The sequence below is a fragment of the Diceros bicornis genome, chromosome 33, assembly GCF_020826845.1.
Source record: "Diceros bicornis minor isolate mBicDic1 chromosome 33, mDicBic1.mat.cur, whole genome shotgun sequence".
In the NCBI taxonomy this organism is placed as follows: Eukaryota; Metazoa; Chordata; class Mammalia; order Perissodactyla; family Rhinocerotidae; genus Diceros; species Diceros bicornis.
In genome coordinates this window covers 8,798,047-8,819,119 of record NC_080772.1, presented here as the reverse complement: position 1 = coordinate 8,819,119, position 21,073 = coordinate 8,798,047, and the positions used below count along the sequence as shown (strand labels likewise).

Genomic DNA, 21,073 nt, shown 5'->3' with positions numbered 1-21,073 from the left:
AGAAAATGACAATTGTAATATTTGTCACACTTCTGAGTTTGTAAGCTAAGACACATGCCCAAAATGGAAATGATAATTACTATTAGAGAGGAAGGACAGAGTGATATGGAAACAAGGATGATGGGATGACTTAATTCTGACTGATGCTGAGAACTTCACGCTTGGTCTTAGAAAACGAGAGGCATTCTGCAGGCAACGAGGGGAGGACTTTCCACGCAAACAAAACCACATGGGTAAAGGTGTAGAGAATGGTGTGTTCACAACATTTCAATCAATTTATATGGCTGAGCTTGCAATTATTAATATTGACCTTATAATCATGTTTTTGCATATTTCTAAACTTAGCAATCAGTTTAATTGGTACTCTCCAGTTGTGATAGAGGCATGGAAATAGCCCAAGCAAATCGATTCCTAGGACTTCAGACTTTGTGTGGTAGAGAATCAAGATGAATTTCTGAACTTGAAAGCCTTTGCTTAGTATGCTCTATTCCACTGCCTGAAAGAATTAAAATGAACCTCCATTTAAAAAACACTCAGATGGGGCCAGCCTGGTGGAGTAATGGTTAAGTTTGCGTGCTCGTCTTTGGTGTCCCGGGGTTCGCAGGCTCAGATCCCGGGTGAGGACCTACGTACCACTTATCAAGCCATGCTGTGGCAGGCGTCCCACATATAAAGTAGAGTAAGATGGGCACAGATGTTAGCCCAGGGCCAATCTTCCTCAGCAAAAAGAGGAAGATTGGCAACAGATGTTAGCTCAGGGCTAATCTTCCTCACAAAGCAAACAAACACACAAACAAACACTTGCATGAAGGGGGTCTACTTTGCAGTGTTTCTTTGCTTCTAAAAGTAATTTAAAATGTAACTATTCAAAAGTATTATCAGCCCTGATACCTGTAGGATAAACTCAACTCTGGTGTGCTTTCTGGAAAGCCTCTCTCCCTATTAAAGAACAATTAGCTTAGCTCTCCAAGATACTGTAGTACCTAGCGTCACAAAGAGGTTGCACCACCCTTTGATATAAAAAATGCATCACTTAAATATCTACCTAGGTCTGCTTGAGAGGTTTATATGAAACACATTATGACCTGAAGGCCATCCACATCGTCACTGCACCATTACTCTAATTTGCTCCTTAAAATAGAGGATTATCCCATCAGATCAAAGTACTCTTCCCTCCCTGTTGACCTCACCCAAGATACAAGAAAATAGAAGACACCAGGATTGTGTCAGACAACGGTGCTGCTCCCTGAGATGAGCCACATTCTGTTTTTGGCCCTTGTATGTGCACTTGTCTCCCATTCTTCAGCATTTCCAAGGGATACACATGGTAGGTTTCTGGCTTAGGGGTTTCCATCATTCTCGCCACAAGAAAGATACTTCTTTCCACCTAGGCTTTACTTTGAATCTGTTTGCCTTCTTTGTACTATGTACTCTGTTAACAATTTTTTGCCTTCTGAGCAAACCCAGAAATAAATACAGCTTCTCTGTCCTTTTTCCAGTTTTCAAGGCATAGCCATTATATAAAGGAGTTAAATTGAGATTGTCCCAGAATCTGGCCAATGTCTAAGAAAATGAGTCCTATGACAACAAAATAAAGAAGAATCACCACAAAATGGATCAAATCAGTGTTGACACCACCTCCCTCCTCAAGGAGAAGGATTGTAAATATGCTGCTGGATAGAACCAGACACATCTGACTCCAATCTGTGTGGCGGGGGAAAGGGATAGGATGATGTTGAGAATTGAAACACATTGTTGTAGGAAAGTTTGTAAAAAGAGAGGAATTTAGTGTAATTATTTGTGAATACTTATTCCATACAAATGTGAGCTGAATCAGGTATGCTTTAATATTTGAATCACTTAAAAGGTGTACTGTATTTTAAGGCAGGGATGAGTCACGCATTTAAGAGACGCAGAGCACTTACTATGAGTCAGGCAGCATGCCAAGAACTAAAACCACAGAGAAGCCCACATGGTCTTTACCTCTAGAAGGCTTGCGATTCAGCAGTGAGCGGCCCTGATCTGTGTTCAATTGGGCACTATTCACTCTGCTCTCCACTGCAACAGAAGCCCCTCTGAGGGCAGGGAAAAGACCGTGCTGTTTGCCAGTTTACCCCCAGTGCCTGACTCTGTGTCCGGCACACAGGAGGTGCTTCACAAACTTCTGCATGAACACCTCATGGCGGCCCAGGAGCAGCCCATAGGTACGCAGCCCTCCCTGGAGGAGGGGGGCCCTGAGCCGGGAATATCCCCACTGTGGGCATTTTGGGGATCTAGCACAATCAAGACGAGTGGCACAATCTGACTTCAGCTGGCACTAAAACATTGGGGAGTACCCCCAGAAAAGCTGGTTCACAAAGAAATTAAAACCGGCTCTTAAGACCCACATGCAAACTCACCTGTTTCAGAAAGCAACCTAAAATCACCAGAAAGAAAGGTGCAGTGCTTTGGTTAAAAAAGACTCACCTGATAGGCCCTGAGTGCATCTTCGTGAGAGGTGAGACATATCCAGGGACTGGGACATTGGCAGCGGCCATTGTTGTGGCCTGGTGTGCGAGTGCTGACACAGATGCCATTGGAGTTCTCCCTGGGGCCTGCTAGCCCAGGTCTGCCAGACCCACTAGAGCACCAATTTAATCCAGTTTAGCCAGGGCGGGCAACCCACCCTAGAGACTGGCCCCACCCAACAACAAGCCCTCAGGCAACTTGTGGGCCTGCATAGATTGGTGACTGGATTCTCTGCAGCCTGGCAACTGAGCCCACTTCAGTGGGGCAGGGCATGCACAAGGAGCAGGTGGAGAGTGTGGGGCAGTGGTGGAGTGTGTGGGGCTCCCGCCGTGGAGGGACTGGGTCCACTTCAGGAGGTTGGGGTGCACACACGGGGCAGGACTGTGTTGACTGTGTGTGTGGACCTGTGGGTGGCAGGACTTGTCAGCTGCAGAAGACTTGTGCTTCTCAAAGACCCACATAGGGGGTTTGCCCCACCTTCCAAAGCCTGAAACAATTGGGTGCTCCTGTGCCTGAGGCCAGCCCCACCCAGCTGCAATCCTCAGAGAGCTGACAAGAGACCTAAAGGCTGGAGGCTTACAGCAATTGTAAGCCTCTGAGCCTAACAAACTGCCACGCTGGAGGCCTACTCACTTAAAAGAAATACTACAACACAAATGTGGTATTAGAACTTGCAGCCAACTGTGCTGGGGTTCCCCACACCCAATAAAGAGACTGAAGGGCCCACAACAACTACAAGCAGCTGATCATTACAACAACTGGCCAGGAGCATAATTCTGCCTCCCTGGGCACCTACAGGGAGAGCAAACAGGCCACAACAGAAGGACACACGTAGCCCACATAGAGGTCACCCCGGGAACATTGAGAACGGAGGGAAGCACACTGCAGGACTCCTAAGCCATCACTTGTAAAAGGTCACCTATCCAAGAGCAGGAGACATAGCTGACCTACCTGATACGTAGACACAAGCACAGGGAAATAGGCAAAATGAGGAGGCAAAGGAATACATTCCAAGTAAGGGAACAGGACAAAACCCCAGAGAAGGAACTAAGTGAAACAGAAATGAGCAACCTACCCGACAGGAGTTCAAACAAAGAGTGTTAAGGATACTCACTGATCTGTGGAGAAGAATAGATGAACTCAGTGAGAATGTCAACAAAGAAATGGAAGATATAAAAAAGGACCAATCAGAAATGAAGAATACAATACTAGAAATGAAAAATTCACTAGAGGGACTCAAAAGCAGAGCAGAGGATACAGAAGAACGGATCTGCAAGCTGGACAAAAGACTAGAAGAAATTAGCTAAGCTGAACAGGTAAAAGAGAAAAGAATTAAAAAGAGTGAGGACAGTCTAAGGGACCTCTGGGACAACATCAAGCACACTAACATCTGTGTTATAGGTGTCACGGAAGGAAAGGAGTGAGACAAAGGGGCAGAGAATCTATTTCAAGAAACAGTAGATGAAAAATTCCCGGGCCGGCCCGTGGCTTAGCGGTTAAGTGCGTGTGCTCCGCTGCCGGCGGCCTGGGTTCGGATCCCGGGTGCACACCGAGGCACCACTCTTCCGGCCATGCTGAGGCCGCGTCCCACATACAGCAACTAGAAGGATGTGCAGCTGTGACAGGCAACTGTGTACTGGGGCTTTGGGGGAAAAATAAATAAATAAAATCTTTAAAAAAAAAAAAAAAAAGAAAAGAAAAATTCCCTAACCTAAGGAAGGAAACAGACATCCAGGTACAGGAAGTACAGAGAGCCCCAAACAAGGTAAACCCAAAGAGGCCCACACCAAGATACATCATAATCAAAATGTCCAGATTTAAAGATAAAGAGAGAATCCTAAAAGCCACAAGAGAAAGACAAGTTACATACAAAGGAAACCCCATAAGGCTATCAGCTGACTTCTCAGCAGAAACCTTACAGGCTAGAAGAGAGTGGCATGATATATTTAAAGTGCTAAAAGGAAAAACTTACAGCCAAGAATACTCTACCCAGCAAGATTATCATTCAAAATGGAAGGAGAGATCAAAAATTTCCCAGACAAGCAAAAATTAAAGGAGTTTGTCACCAAGAAACCAGTGCTACAAGAAATGTTAAAGAGACTGATTTAAGGGGAAAAGAGAAGACCACAAATAGGAAAAATTATCTATTTCCATGATAAGAGGGTAATGGATACAAATGCACAAAACAGAGGTTAGATATGATATCAAAAACATAAAAGGAGGGAGGAGGGGAGTTAAAGAGTAGAGCTTTCAGACAGAGGTCAAACTAAAGAGACCATCAATTCTGTATAGAAGAAGAAAGGAACAGAGAAGGACTACTAAAACACTGAGGAAAAAAAAAGTTAAAAAATGGCAGTAAGTACATACTTATCAATAGCTACTTTAAACATCAATGGACTAAATGCTCCAATTGAAAGGCATAGGGTGGCTGATTGGATAAAACACTAAGACCCATATATATTCTGCATACAAGAGACACACTTCAGACCTAAAGACACTCACAAACTGAAAGTGAAGGGATGGAAAAAGATACTCCACGCAAATGTCAATGAAAAGAAAGCTGGGGTAGCAGTACTCATATCAGACAAAATAGACTTTAAACCAAAAACTGTAAAAAGAGACAAAGAAGGGCATTACATAATGATCAAGGGAACAATCCAACAAGAGGATATAACACTTGTAAATATCTACGCACCCAATCTAGGTGCACCTAAATATATAAAGCAATTATTAACAGACATAAAAAGAGAAATAGATAGTAACACAATAATAGTAGGGGACTTTAACACCCCGCTTGCACCAACGGATAGATCATCCAAACAGAAGATCAATAAGGAAACATTGGCCTTAAATGACACCCTAGAACAGATGGACCTAGTAGATATATACAGAGCATTCAGTCTAAAAACCGAAGAATACACATTCTTTTCAAATGCACATGGAACATTCTCCAGGATTGATCACATATTAGGTCACAAAACAAGTCTCCATAAATTTAAGAAGACTGAAATAATACCAAGCATCGTTTCTGACCACAACGGTATGACACTAGAAATCAACTATAGGAAGAAAATCAGAAAGGCCACAAATATGTGTAGATTAAACAAAATGCTACTGAACAACGACTGGGTCAACAAAGAAAGCAAAGAAGAAATCAAAAAATACCTGGAGACAAATGAAAATCAAAATACAACATGTCAGAATTCATGGGATATAGCAAAAGCAGTTCTAAGAGGGAAGTTTATAGCAATACAGGCCTATCTAAACAAACCAGAAAAATCTCAAATAAACAATCTAACAATGCAGCTAAAGGAACTGGAAAAAGAAGAACAAACCAAGCCCAAAATCAGTAGAAGAAGGATAATAATAAAAATCAGAGCAGAAATAAATGAAATAGAGACTAAAAAAAAATAGAAAAAATTAATAAAACCAAGAGCTGGTTCTTTGAAAAGACAAACAAAATTGACAAACCTTTAGCTAGACTCACCAAGGAAAAAAGAGAGAAGGCACAAATAAGTAAAATCAGAAATGAAAGAGAAATTACAACAGACACCTCAGAAATACAAAAGATTATAAGAGAATACTATGAAAAGCTATATGCCAACCAATTCGACAATCTGTAAGAAATAGATAAATTCTTAGAATCATACAACCTTCCAAAACTGGATCAAGAAGAAGTGGAGAATTTGAATAGACCAATCACCAGTAAGGAGATCGAAAGAGTAATCAAAAACCTCCCCAAGAATAAAAGTCCAGGACCAGACGGCTTCCCTGGTGAATTCTACCAAACATTCAAAGAAGACTTAATACCTATCCTTCTCAAACTCTTCCAAAAAATTGAGGAAAGGGGGAACCTCCCTAACTCATTCTACCAAGCCGACATTACCCTGATACCAAAACCAGACAAGGACAACATAAAAAAGGAAAATTACAGGCCAATATCACTGATGAACATCGATGCAAAAATCCTCAACAAAATACTAGCAAATCGCATACAACAATACATTAAAAAGATTATACACCATGATCGAGTGGAATTTATTCCAGATATGCAGGAATTGTTCAACATTCGCAAATCAATCAACGTAATACACCACATTAATAAAATGAAGAATAAAAATCACATGATCATCTCAATAGATGCAGAGAAAGCATTTGACAAGATACAGCATCCATTTATGATAAAAACTCTGAATAAAATGGGTATAGAAGGAAAGTATCTCAACATAATAAAGACCATATATGAGAAACTCACAGCTAATATCATCCTCAATGGTGAAAAACTGAAAGCCATCCCTCTAAGAACAGGAACCAGACAAGGATGCCCACTGTCACCACTCCTATTTAACATAGTACTGGAAGTCCTAGCCAGAGGAATCAGGCAAGAGAAAGAAATACAAGGGATCCAAATTGGAAAGGAAGAAGTGAAACTGTCACTATTTGCAGATGACATGATTTTATATATAGAAAACCCTAAAGAACCCACCAGAAAACTTTTAAAAGTAATAACCAAATACGGTAAAGTTGCAGGATACAAAATCAACATACAAAAATCAGTTGGATTTCTGTACACTAACAACAAAGTAGCAGAAAGAGAAATTAAGAATACAATCCCATTTACAATTGCAACAAAAAGAATAAGATACCTAGGAATAAACTTAACCAAAGAGGTGAAAGAGCTGTACACCGAAAACTATAAAACATTGCTGAAAGAAACTGAAGAATACACAAAGTAACAGAAAGATATTCCATGCTCTTGGATTGGAAGAATTAACATAGTTAAGATATCCATACTTCCTAAAGCAATCTATAGATTCAATGCAATCCCTATGAAAGTTCCAACAACATTTTTCACAGAAATAGAACAAAGAATCCTAAAATTTATATGGAACAACAAAAGACCCCGAATAGCTAAAGGAATCCTGAGAAAAAAGAACAAAGCTGGAGGTATCACACTCCCTGATTTCAAAATATACTACAAAGCTATAGTAACCAAAACAGTATGGTACTGGCACAAAAACAGACACACAGATCAATGGAATAGAATCAAAAGCCCAGAAATATACCCACACATCTATGGACAGCTAATCTTCGACAAAAGAGCCAAGAACATACAATGGAGAAAAGAAAGTCTCTTCAACAAATGGTGTTGGGAAAACTGGATAGCCACATGCAAAAAAATGAAAGTAGACCCTTACCTTACACCATACACAAAAATTAACTCCAAATGGATTAAAGACTTGAATGTAAGACCTGAAACTATGAAACTTCTAGAAGAAAACATAGGCAGTACGCTCTTTGACATCGGTCTTAGCAACATATTTTCAAGCACCATGTCTGACCGGGCAAGAGAAACAATAGAAAAAATAAACAAATGGGACTACATCAAACTAAAAAGCTTCTGCACAGCAAAGGAAACCATCAACAAAACGAAAAGACAACCTAACAATTGGGACAAGATATTTGCAAACCATACATCGGATAAGGGGTTAATCTCAAAAATATATAAAGATCTCATGCATCTCAACAACAAAAAAACTACCAACCCTTTAAAAAATGGGCAAAAGACCTGAACAGACATTTCTCCAAAGAAGATATACAGGTGGCCAACAGACACATGAAAAGATGTTCAAAATCATTAACTATCAGGGAAATGCAAATCAAAACTTCAATGAGATATTACCTCATGCCCATCAGAATGGCTATAATTAACAAGACAGGAAACAACATATGTTGGAGAGGATATGGAGAGAAGGGAACTCTCATACCCTGCTGGTGGGAGTGCAAACTGGTGCAGCCACTATGGAAAACAGTATGGAGATTCCTCAAAAAATCAAGGATAGAACTCCCATATTATCCAGCTATTCCACTGCTGGGTTTTTATCCAAAGAACTTGAAAACACCAATGTGTAAAGACACATGCACCCCTGTGTTCATTGCAGCGTTATTCACAATAGCCAAGACTTGGAAGCAACCTAAGTGCCCATCAAGGGACGAATGGATAAAGAAGCTGTGGTATATATACACAATGGAATACTACTCAGCCATAAGAAACGATGAAATCCAGCCATTTGTGACAAGATGGATGGACATTGAGGGTATGATGCAAAGTGAAATAAGTCAGAGGGAGAAGGTCAAATACTGTATGATTTCCTTCATTAAGTAGTAGATAATGACAACAATAAACAAACACATAGAGACAGAGATTGGATTGGTGGTTACCAGAGGGGAATCGGGGAGGGAGGAGGGCGAAAGGGATAATTCGGCACAAGTGTGTGGTGATGGGTTGTAATTAGTATTTGGGTGGTGAACATGATGTAATCTATGCAGAAATAGAAGTATAATGATGTACACCTGAAATTTATACAATGTTATAAACCAATGGTATTGCAATGAACAAAAAATTTAAAAAAAAAACAAACTTTTGCATGGTAAATGAGTGTGTTTATTCAGCATTTGCTTTGTGCCGGGCCCCATGCAATGAGCATCGTGGAGGGCTAGAGGTGGTCCACTATGCTTTCCCACAGCTGCGTGAAACATGTCGATTCTTCTTACCCCCTATGTGGTCTGTTGGCCACTTCATGAAAAAACTGTTTTCAACTTCCATTCTCTAAAGCTCTATACTTGATGCATTTTCAAGCTCAGATGTAAAATGTACTATTGTTAAAAGGTGAAAAGATTGGTAAAAGGTAAACCGTGATAACATGGTTCTATTTATTGAAACATTGTTTACTGATCACTATATGCCAGGCCTACTGGATGTTTATAAGGTAATTTTAAGTAGCATGTAGACTAACTAAAATTTTTGTTAGGTATAGATTCACTTTAATATGTTTTATGAAAAAAATGTAATGACATCAGTGATTTCATGGATATTATGAATATAGTTTAGGATAAGTCTAAGTTCCCTCCACTCCCAAATAGCCTAATTTAGAGATAGAAAAAACGTTAAGTATATAATGGTACCGGTGGTACCTGCATATGATAAGAACTGTGAATGTGGTGTGCAGGATTTGGAACTATCTGTGTGATTTCACGGGATTTCACCTAAAACCCTATGGAGGAAGGCAGTAGGTAAAAGGTCACCATTTGTGTGCAAACACGCTCTGGACTCAGACCGCTGGGTTCAAATTCTGCTCTCCTATTTATTTCATTCTATGAGCTTGGGCAAGCCTCTCCAAGACTTGGTTTCGTCATCTGCAAAATACGGATGATGATCGTGTTTACCTCACGGTGGCAGAATCGAGATTCAAACAGGTCTCTTTGCTATCAAAGCCATGCCATGCCTCTCTGGGGCTGGCAAATGGGTTTCATCTCATGTGCCAATTTGAAGGATTGGAAGAAGCTGCCTGTGGCATGGAGTTGACAAGTTTTTGAGGCTAACCTAGGAAAATGACTAATGTATGGAAGCTGTCACCTTAACACGTGTTCCCTGCACGACGCTCTGCTCTGCTGCTGTCCACTGCTGCCCCAGTGACCAGCTCCCCAAAGACCAGTCAACAAGAATCAGGGTGAAGTGCAGTTGGAACACAATCTAATCCAATCAATGGTTTTCTGTTTACTTTTTCTTCTTTATATTACCACCAATTTAAGAGAGACATACCGTTATCTAAGAATAAGATTTCCACTTGAAAATTAACATAAGTTGTATAAAAGTATTTTACATTAATCAAATGTTACTATGTACCTCTTTGACTACTTTTTTCTAAGGCTACCTAAATATTTCAGTAAACTTAGCAGGCGTCAGAGTTTCTGAGAGAAGAAATGAGAAGAAGCAATATGTGCCCCCCAGCTATCGTAGGCTGATCTCGGTCAGTTGTTGGCTGATGCTTCTCCCGACTTCCAAAGTTCTCGAAAGCAATGAACGTGTCCAGCACAAACTGACCCTCTCCAGGTGTTTGCTCCAGTGCAAGGAAAAGGCAAACACACCATCACAATCAGATCAATCGCCTTTGAAGGCTCAGGGCAGCGACAGACCAGGTGGGCCCCTTCAGGAGGCCACGGATCCAGTCTCTCCTACTGCACTGATGCTTCCTTCTGCCAGCAGTTCCCGCTCCGTCCTGCCATCATCCTGGTACTCATCTAGCCACCTGCCGGGGAAACCAGGAAGATAATTAATAGGAGAGAGTATTCAAAGAAGGTACATTACTTAGAACAGAAAATAAAATACAGACAGGATTTAAAGAGGCCTTCAGGGATAAGCTCAGAAATTTTAAAAAGCATTTAATATTTCAAGCCACATCAAATTATCTTTAGGACTGCAACTTCAGCAAATCTTTATCCTATACTCTAGTTGCAAGGTCACATTGATTCATCCTGAAATGTTGCTTTTTAGAAACGTCCTACGGTAACATTGCAAATATTCTAGTATATCTTAAAATCAGTAAAAATGTTTCATTTGGAGTTTCCTTACTGGAATCTTTTATTTCTCTCCTTTCATATGACTGGTAGGTGTACACAGTGGCTAAAACCTCAGACTCTGGAATAGCACTCTGCAAGAGACATATAACATGAGACGTGTGTAAAAAAAGTAAAAAGAAAAAGAATGAATTTTAATATTTTTCATTTTAATAAATTCTAAAGATGATCATTTAAACATGTAATCAATATAAAAATTTATTGAGTCTTATTACTGTGATGGTCTGAATGCTTGTGTCTCCCCCAAATTCATATGTTGAAATCCTTTGTGAGGTGCTTACATCATGAGAGTAGACCACTCAAGAATGGGATTAGTGCCTTTATAAAAGAGGCTTGGAGAGATGCCTTGCTCCTTCCACCATGTGAGGACACAGCAAGAAGTCAGCAGTCTGCAACTCGCAAGAGGCCCCTCGCCAGAACCTGACCCTGCTGGCGCCCTGATCTTGCACTCCAGCCTCCAGAATTGTGAGAAATCAATGTCTGTTGTTTATAACCCACCCAGTCTATGGTATTTTGTTATAGCAGCCTGAACCGGCTAAGACGATTACATTCTTTTTTATCCTACATCTTTGAAATTAGGTATGTACCTTACACTTACAGCACATCTGAATTCAGAACAGGCACAGTTCAAGAGTGCAATAGATACTTGGCTAGTGGCTCCTGGATGGGACAGCGCAGTTCCAGAGTTAGAGTCCCCTTGATCTGAATCCAGACTCCACCAATCGTATTTAGGTAAGAAACTTAACCCTTGTGTACCTCAGCTTCCTCACTTCTGAAATAGAAGCATCACAGAGCCTACCTAGAGGTCTGCCGTGAGGACCAGATGAGTTCATGTGTGGAGTTCCAGCCTCACCAGGGAGCCATTTCGTGGTCAGAGCGCAATAAATGCTAGCTATGGACATTTTTCTGATTTTCTCCTCAACCATGCAGAAGACAAGTGTGTGAACCTAAAAGGGTCCCACAACAGAATAGACCCCTCCACATTAGTTTTTTATAACTCCACAATAAAGTCCTAAATAATTTCTTTTTCAGAGATCTTTACTTTTCTTATAATTGGAAGAGGACTTGAGTTTTAAATGGCTGTTATGCTGGGTAAACTAGTAAAACCTGTGTCTTCTAAACTCTCAAAATTTCAGTAGCATTTTCTGACAAATCAATTTTATAGTGAATTCAGTAATTTGTGCAGAGATCTCTTCCTCAGAGGTAATTCACAAAATCATGGTGATGTAATGGAAACAACAGATTGATAGACACTAAATTAAAACTCCCCAGAGTGCCCAAGGGACCAAGAGACTCTGCTCTCTGACTACTTGTCTATGATTTGTACACATCGTTTCATCTCTTTAGGTGTCGGTTTTCTCATCCGTCAAATAAAACACGAGCCAAAATGGTATCTATGGCTTCTTCCACCTCTAATGGAATAGCAAGAAAATGTCCCTCTTTTCTTCCTTATGTAGCTCTGGGCCCTCAGAGAGAAGGAGCAAGGAAAACTGCTAATATTACCACAGTTCAGTTAATGATAATAGAGCAATGACAGGCCTGTGTGTAGTGTTTAACATGACATAGCATAATACAGTAAAATATTTAAATATTTTCATTGGTCTCATTTTGTTCCTTACAAAACCAATTTCCAAGGTTTATCATTATTCTACATTTGTAAATTTTGTCTGTGATTATTCTAAAATGCTAGCTGACCTTGACTTCTACTCCTTTGCATTAGCTCTGAAGAGAAGATGACTACCATTATTACATGCTCTGGATGATTCTTGATTTTTTAAATGTGACATATTTATAATTTTTTAAATGTGACACCTTTATCAAAATGCTAATCTTTTATTTACACCTTAGATTATTCCATATTTACCAATGTATTCAGAGCAATAAAACTATGTCGTATAATAGTAAACATAGCTTCATATGATACCAAATATCTAAATGTGATATAGAACCAAATGTCATATATATGCTGGCCAGCATAGCAGCCAATAACCATCTGTGACTATTGAGCACCTGAAATGTAGGTAGTACAACCCAGGACCTGAATTTTTAATTTTATTTGATTTTAATTAAATTTATTAGCCATATGTAGCTAGTGGCTACCATATGGACTGTGCAAGTCTAGAAGTGTGGATTTTTAAAAATAAAAGTCAATTGTTTGGAGAGTTCTAAATACTTGACATATGATCTAGAAATAAAAGTGAGTTTTTCTACTTCATTTGTATAAATGACATTGTATCTAAAGATTTCTTTAATCTAAAATAGATTCTATAACAATAACATTTATCACCATGGAGCTTTTTTTTTTTTTTTTTTTGCTGTGGAAGATTTGCCCTGAGCTAACATCTGTTGCCAATCATCCTGGTTTTTTTTGCTTGAGGAAGAGTAGCCCTGAGCTAACATCTGTGCCAGTCTTCGTTTATTTTGTATGTGGGTGGTCACCACAGCATGGCTGACAAATGATGTAGGTCCACACCCAGGATCCAAACCTGTGAACTCAGGCCACTGAAGCAGAGTGCATCAAACTTTATCACTACACCACAGCGCCTGCCCTATCATGGAGCTTCTAACAATTGCAAGACATTTTTGCAGTTACTTTATGTACATTGTGTGAAATCTTCAAACAATCCTGCAAAATAGGTGTTGTTATTGCTATTTTACGTAAGAATAAACTGAGGATCCCGGAGCCAGTCAGTGAAGGAGCTATAATTCAAATCCAGTTCTGAAAAACTTCAAACTTTGCTCTTTTCACTCCCCATTAAGAAATAAAAAGATTTATTGCAAAAAATAAAAATATAAGGTCTCCCAGAACTTTAATGTTATAAAATGGCAATAACTACTACGAGCACATGCATTCTAAATGGATGCGTATTAAGAAAACAAACAAACAGACGATCAGAGAAGTGTTACAAATTTTGGTCATCCAGAACGCAACTCCTTATTAAGTTTCAAAAGAATGGATATTTCCTAGAATCAAAACTATTGTAAGAGAAAATCCCCTCAGTCAACCGATGTGCTTCTCTGCGTGTCTGAAGGTGTGTACAACACTTTAGGAGACAGTGATGCCAAAACACCTGCTAAACTCAGAGCACCCCCAGCTCTCTGGCTTCATTTAGTACCGCTCCCTCCTCTCTTATCATTAAGTGGGAGCTCCTTGAAGACAGGGGCGCTTTATTTTTTTATCTCTATATATCCAGGACTTGGTATAGTACCTGACATCTAGGAGGCATGCAATGTTTCCGCTTGAATAAATGGATGAATAGATGAATAAACACAGTTCATGAGTTCTCTAGATTCAAGGAACATGCACTCACATAGCATCCGCTTTGGCCCATGAGCTCTCACATAGGTTTCTATCATGGCCCTTAAGACACTAATGTTTGTTCTCACGTGGGCATCCACTGAGTCCTCGAAGGCAGAGGCCACACTGCCTTACCGCTGGATCTTCTTGTCTATTCTACTTCTTGATGTGGTAGGTGGTCAGTTACTATTTGTACAATGACTAATGAATGAATCAACATATTCTATAGATTAATTAATAACAGAGGGAAATTAGTTTTGTAATTTCTATTTGTGGTGCACTATTTTTAAAGGTGTATTTGATATTCTATTCCTAACAAGCCTATAAAGTAGGATGATCTGATTTAATCTTTCTCATCATAAAATTTTGAAAACTGAGGATCAGAAAGTGTAAGTAATTCAACTATGAATGGCCACTGAATTACAGAGCTGCCCTTGCAACTTGATTCCCCTAACATATTATATCTACGCCATATTAGAATAATGCTCTAGAGTTCACAGTTCATACATATAACTTCATTTGCTTTTAAATGATTCAAATGAACTAGGAGGAACAGGTATTATCTCTGTTTTACATATGAAGAAATTGAACCTTTGAGAAGTTGGGAGTAGTACACATGTTCGCAGAACTAGTGGAGAGCAGAGCAGGTGTTGGAGAAACAGAATCAAGAACCTGTTTTCTAAGTCCTAACAGTATTTTTTCCATTTTAGAATGCTTATTCCAGAAAAGAAAAACATTAAACATTACAAATAAAGAGGGAATTAGTAGTCCTGATAAAGAAGAGCTTCTTAGGGGCTGGCCCGGTGGCTTGGCGGTTGGGTGCGCGCGCTCCACTACTGGCGGCCAGGGTTCGGATCCCGGGTGCTCACCGACGCACTGCTTCTCTGGCCATGCTGAGGCCGCATCCCACATATAGCAACTAGAAGGATATGCAACTATGACATACAACTATCTACTAGGGCTTTGGGGAAGAAAAAAAGGAGGAGGATTGGCAATAGATGTTAGCTCAGAGCCGGTCTTCCTCAGCAAAAAGAGGAGGACTAGCACAGATGTTAGCTCAGGGCTGAACTCCCTCGCAAAAAAAAAAAAAAAAAAAGAGCTTCTTAGGAGAGAAGGCCTTCAGCTCTGGTTTTAAAGGAGGGAAGGATGTGGTCAGACAGATAGGGGGAGGCATGCTCACGATACAGCTGGAACGAACTGGACAAAGGGGCGCATAATTTTGCATAATGAGGTGTTAAGTAACAGCCCACCTGTTGCATGGAAACAGCACCTCTTGATTGCTGTGTTCCTCTTCAGATTTAACAACAATGCTCTCAAGAAACCATCCATTACCTGTATAAATTGACAAAGGAGATCACTTTGACTCTTAGCATAAAATACAGTAGTATTGTGATTTTATTCATAGATTCTCCAAAGGGTCTTTTTTAACTACACTTGTCAGGCAACTTGGGAACAAAAATACGCACATCCGAATTATACCAGTAGAGAAACGAAAGCATGAGTGAACGACCTAATTACTCAGATCAGTAGAAGCAGAGGAAAAGAGAAGATTCCCTATGGGGGACACAAACCCTCTACGAAATTCTAAAACAAGTATCTAAAAGCTGAGAACAAAGAAAGAAGTAAATTCACATGAATGTATTTCAATGCATTATTTACAGAAGATTGATATGTTTAAATAATAATATAAAGTCACAATCATCACTCTTAATGGTGAAAATTTAGAAATTATCACTGATTACTGTACTTGTCAATGCAATTAAGGAGAAAAATAAGAAAGAAAGGAAAGAAGGAAGGAAGGGGAATGAAAGTAATAGGTGTTAGAAAAAAAGAAACAGAACTGTCATTATTCACGGATAATGTGACTTTCTAAATTAAAAACCCAAGGAACTTATAGAAATAGTGTAATTAAGAGAGATGAGAAAAATGGTTAGGTATATAATAAATAATAAAAATCCATTACATTTCTATTGACCAGAAAAGAATAGTTAAGAAGCATAATTCAATGAAAGTTACAATGTTGAATTGCTATAAAAATTTAAGAATGTAGGGGTAAACCTAAAAATAGATGTAGTATAATTTATAGAAAAATTATCTAAATTTAAGGAATGACAGCAAAGAAGATATAAACAAATAGCCAGCTATCCCATATTCCTGAGTATGAAGAAATTATAGAGATGTCAGTTTCTCTCAAACTAATCTAAATTCTCAATGTAATTAAATCAATTTCAACACAGGGTTCCACAAGAAAATTGACAAGCAAATGATAAAATGTACATGAATGAGTAAAGACCAAGAATATCACAGGCAATCCTGAATTAGAGTAAGTTAGGAGATTCATCCTACCAGTTATCAAAATTTATTATAAATCAATACTAATTAAAACAATACAGAATTGGTACTGGCATAGATAAATTGACTGATGGAATGGAAGAGAGGACTCAGAATTGACCTACACATTTATACAGACTCGAGACAGGCAGTCCTTGCTCTGTGCGGTAGCACAGAACCATGAATAGGACTACACGCTGAAACTGCGCCAAGCAATCGTAATAATCAATGGGGAAAATTACGATTGTTCAATTGTTAAACGTTTTTGCCAAAACATCGAAAACTTTCTTACTGTTAATTATAAATGTATATGAAAACGAAAAAATATCAACACTAATATTTAGTACGTTGTAATTTAAAACTTTAGAAACATTGAAAATTAAAAGGTGTATTTCTTGGTAAAAAAACTTACCAAAAGTAGTTTGAATGGTGCTTGCCTTCTTTCCCTCATCATAGAACTTATAATAAAGACCAAGCATCTTTTCTATGCCTTAGCAAATTGTCAAACTCCTCTCTAAGTTTCAATTAGCTTCCAACATTTCATCCTCTGTGCTTTTAATGTCATAAAATATCTCCAAGAGTTCCTTTACTGTGAAGTTTTTACCAACATCACTTCCTCTGGGACGTCTTCATCCTTTTTGTCACAACCACTTTCCTCATTTATAGTCATAAGTTCCCTTCACTAAATTCCTCTGACTGCTTATCTAAAGTCTCTCAAACAGTGACAGTGTCAACATTCCCACGGGCAGATATTTCTTCTATAACTCCATTTATGTTTGATTTGAACTTCACTTCCAGTATTATCACTTTTTGTTTTTTTGATGTGCTTTCATCTTTGAAGTACACATTTTTGTAAAATGTCACATGGGTTTATCATGGGGAGACAAGGAGTCAATACAACGACATGCTCTGCTGTCTGTGCCTGAATTGTGGAACAGACGGGCAGTGACCCGTCACCGACAGACTTTGAAAGAAGTAAAATGATTGGTCACTGATCTGGATGTGCATCTGTTATTCATGTAGTGATTTGTGGACTGAAGAGCTAGCAGTGAAGTGTGTACTTTGTGCAGTCACAATTAGCACACTGTGGTAACTGAAATTTGAACCATTTTGTTGGAGACTTCTGTTATTTAACTAAATCATTGTAACTGAAATTTGTGCCTACAGAAACCATGCAAAGCAAAGGCTGCCAGTATCTAATAAAGGTGTCTTTGTAGAAAACTCAGGAAAAGATGGAGTAGGTGATAAATAGTGGGTACAATTTGTTATCTACACAGAAAAAGTGAAAGTGAATTCCATCTTCACGTCATACACAAAAATCAACTACAGATGAGTAAGCACTCAAATCTTAAAGACAAGACTTTACATATATGTGTGTGTGTGTGTAAACATACATACATACATATGAATATCTATCCATCTATACATATATGGAATACCCTAGGGGGAGGGAAGACTTTCTTAAGATACAAAATGTGCTGATCATTAGAAGAAATACCATATTGTTAAATTCAACTACATTAAAATTAAGAATTTCAGTTCATTAAAATATACCAGAAACTGGACAAGATGCAGTGGTAACTGCCAGCTGTTGTCCCTTCTTCAACCACTGCAATGTTATTGCCCACATCTCCCAAGTGTCTGCAGCTACAGATAACTATGGGACTAATTTGTCAGTAATGAAATGGGACCAGAAGAAGTGTGTGCAGTTTCCACCTCACCTACTTAAAAGACATTGTTGCTGTTGTTTTCTCTCTTTTTCATGTGCTGTGACCAGCTCTGACCAATCAGAGGAGGATGAGATCTAGGTGATGGTATAAGAACAGAATGAAGGGACTCTGGATCCCTGAGGGCTGGGTGGAGCAGAGCCATCACAACCACTCACTTTGGGACCGTTACCTGAGAGTGAAATAAATTTCTATCTTTCGAAAACCCTTTTTTGAGCATTTTTTAATTAAATGTCCTTTGACTTTATCCTAAATATTATAGACAAGAACATGTATTTCCACAGAAGAGGAAATTTAATAGACAAAAATGAAAGAATGCTCATTCTTCTTAGAAATCAGTGGAATGCAAATTAAGACTACAATAGGATACTATTTTATACCCCAAAATTAAGTGTTTCAGGTGTTTGTGAGAATATGACACAATAGAAATTCTTATGCACCGTAGGTAAAACTTAGTACAACCACTTTTGAAAAAAGTGGTTTGTCTTATAAGGCTGATATGATCATCTTCTTTGACCCAGCAACTGACTTCCATGGATTCAGCCTAGGGCAAGGTCCCACAGCCTCAGCACTGGCGAGATTTGGGGCTTGACAATTCTTTGCTGTGGGGACTGTCCTGTGCAGTGTAGGATGTTTAGCAGCACCCCAGGCCTCTACCTCTACTAGGTACTGGTAATACCTCTTTCCCAGTGTGACAATCAAAAACAATCTCCAGACACTGCCAAATGTCCCTGGGGGAGGCAAAATCACCCCCACTTGGGAACTGGCACCCTAGAGGAGCTCTTGCTTCTATGCACAAAGAGATGTGCACAAGGACATTCATTTCAGACTGTTGGCGACAGTCAGACTGGATACAACTCAACTACCCATTAACATGAGATGAATAAATTAATTACGTGTTATCATGCAATAGAATGTTACACGGTCATGAAAAAATATCTATAGTATCACACAAGAAAGTGAATGAATCTTAGCAACACAATCTTGAATGAAAAAAAAATCAATTCACAAAAGACTCCATACAACATGTCACAATTTTTACAAAGCATGAAAAGTATCAAAAGTATTTTCAAGGAAGCCTACATAAGTAAGAAAGCTTTCTTTTTTTAAAGCAAGGCTAAAAAAATCAAGAAATGATAAAAAAAGATTCAGGATGGCTACTTTGGGGGAGAGGATAGGAGCAGCAAGTACAGGTAGAATTGCTGGTATTGGTAATGTTCTAGGTTCAAATTGGGTGGTAGGTTATCAGACTATACAAATTTTGAAAATTAACAAAAAAAACACAGCCTAGATACTGTATCATGGCATTTTTTTTCTTTTAATGAAAAGAGTGTGCACAATATAGGAAGTATAGTTTAAAGAATTTAAAAATTATATTATAGTAACTACTTTCAACTTTCCTTAACTAAGTTTCAAATAGCTTAATCCCATCAGTCAGAGAAGCCCATCAAAATGGCCAAGCATCCCGCCAAAACCTAGCCCTCACCCCAGCCTGCCTGTCATGTTTTCTTCTTTTCTTGGGGGAGATCTTCATGTGCTTCTGGACTACGCTCGGTCCCCTTGCAGTGTGGTGCAAGAGCACTCTGAGGGTCACTTTCAGACGATATGTCCTACTTTGTCGTACTTGCTTATTTCGTATGTGTCTGCCCCGCTGGGCCCCGCCTGTGAGGGAAGAGACCCCTGCATCTTGTCCACGTTTGAATGCCCAGCCTCTGAGAAAGTGCCCGGCACATAGCAAGCCCACAACAAAGAACTCTTACATCAGAAGGCAGTGATTTTTAAGGAATGTTCTGGAGACCACATGAATCAGAATCCTCTAAGGTGCTTGTTAAAAAAAAAGCATATTTCTGAGGAGTCATCTACTGCAGGGAAACATGATAGATGCAATTTTGAAACTGCTTCATAGGTCTGGAGATTTTCCACACACACACACACACACACACACAATAAAGCTTTTGTCTTCCTAGGAAATTTCCTTCATAGTAACATAGTAGTGAGCTTTTTAAATCATAAAATAAACCTAACCTGTCAAAACTTAATTTAACTATAATTTCTCAAAACAAAATTATTTTCTCATCTCAATTTTACATAACCTGTACATTTATCTTTTCTTTCACTTGCCTCTTATGCTACTTTTAATAAATTTGCAAAACAAACTTCTTACCACGCAAGTTAATCTTACCTGGACCTGTCCCATCGTGACTAACCAGAACTTTCTTCAGTTTTCCAAGAGACACTGCCTCAATGGAAAAAATATCAAGCTGCACGATAAAAAATAAACTGAATGACCATTAGGACATTTCCTTTCTCTAGAAAAAAGTAGCATCACTATTAGTACTATATTACTACATTACTACAGTGCTATATATTACTACTATATTATTATTACCAGTGCTATAAAAAATTACCATTTACATTTTGTATGCAAAGTCCTACACTATGCCTTGTGGGACATACACAAGCAAGTAATGTATAATTCTTGTGCTCCTCAAGTACAGTCTAGTAAAAAAGATTTTAAAAATTTAATGACAACACTTAAGTCAACTACTACTAACGATACAAACAGCTCATATAGTCCTTACTAGACACAAACCCTTCCACGTGTTTCTCACATATTAACTCGTTTAATTCTCAGAACAGTCCATGAAGTAAGTACCACTCATTCTCTTGTTTTACAATTGAAGAGCCTGAGAGACCCAGAGTTCAATTAGTCGCCCAAGGTCAACATCCAGTGAGTGAGCAGACAGGGATCAGACCCAGGAAGCCTGCCTCCAGGACGTGTGCTGTTCAC

General features: G+C 39.0%; 1 protein-coding gene across 1 annotated transcript in view; it reads right to left on the bottom strand.

Annotated features, from left to right (window-relative positions):
* Positions 1-10,461: 10,461 nt before the first annotated feature.
* RP1 (RP1 axonemal microtubule associated) overlaps positions 10,462-21,073 on the bottom strand; it is a 280,580-nt gene continuing 269,968 nt past the window's right edge. Inside the window, exons 28-30 of the mRNA XM_058528715.1 lie at positions 20,465-20,543; positions 15,475-15,556; positions 10,462-10,598 (exon numbers count right to left, since the gene is read on the bottom strand). Of these exons, the coding sequence (XP_058384698.1) occupies positions 10,499-10,598; positions 15,475-15,556; positions 20,465-20,543 (261 nt within the window). The 3' untranslated portion in view covers positions 10,462-10,498. The remainder of the gene's footprint in view (positions 10,599-15,474; positions 15,557-20,464; positions 20,544-21,073) is intronic.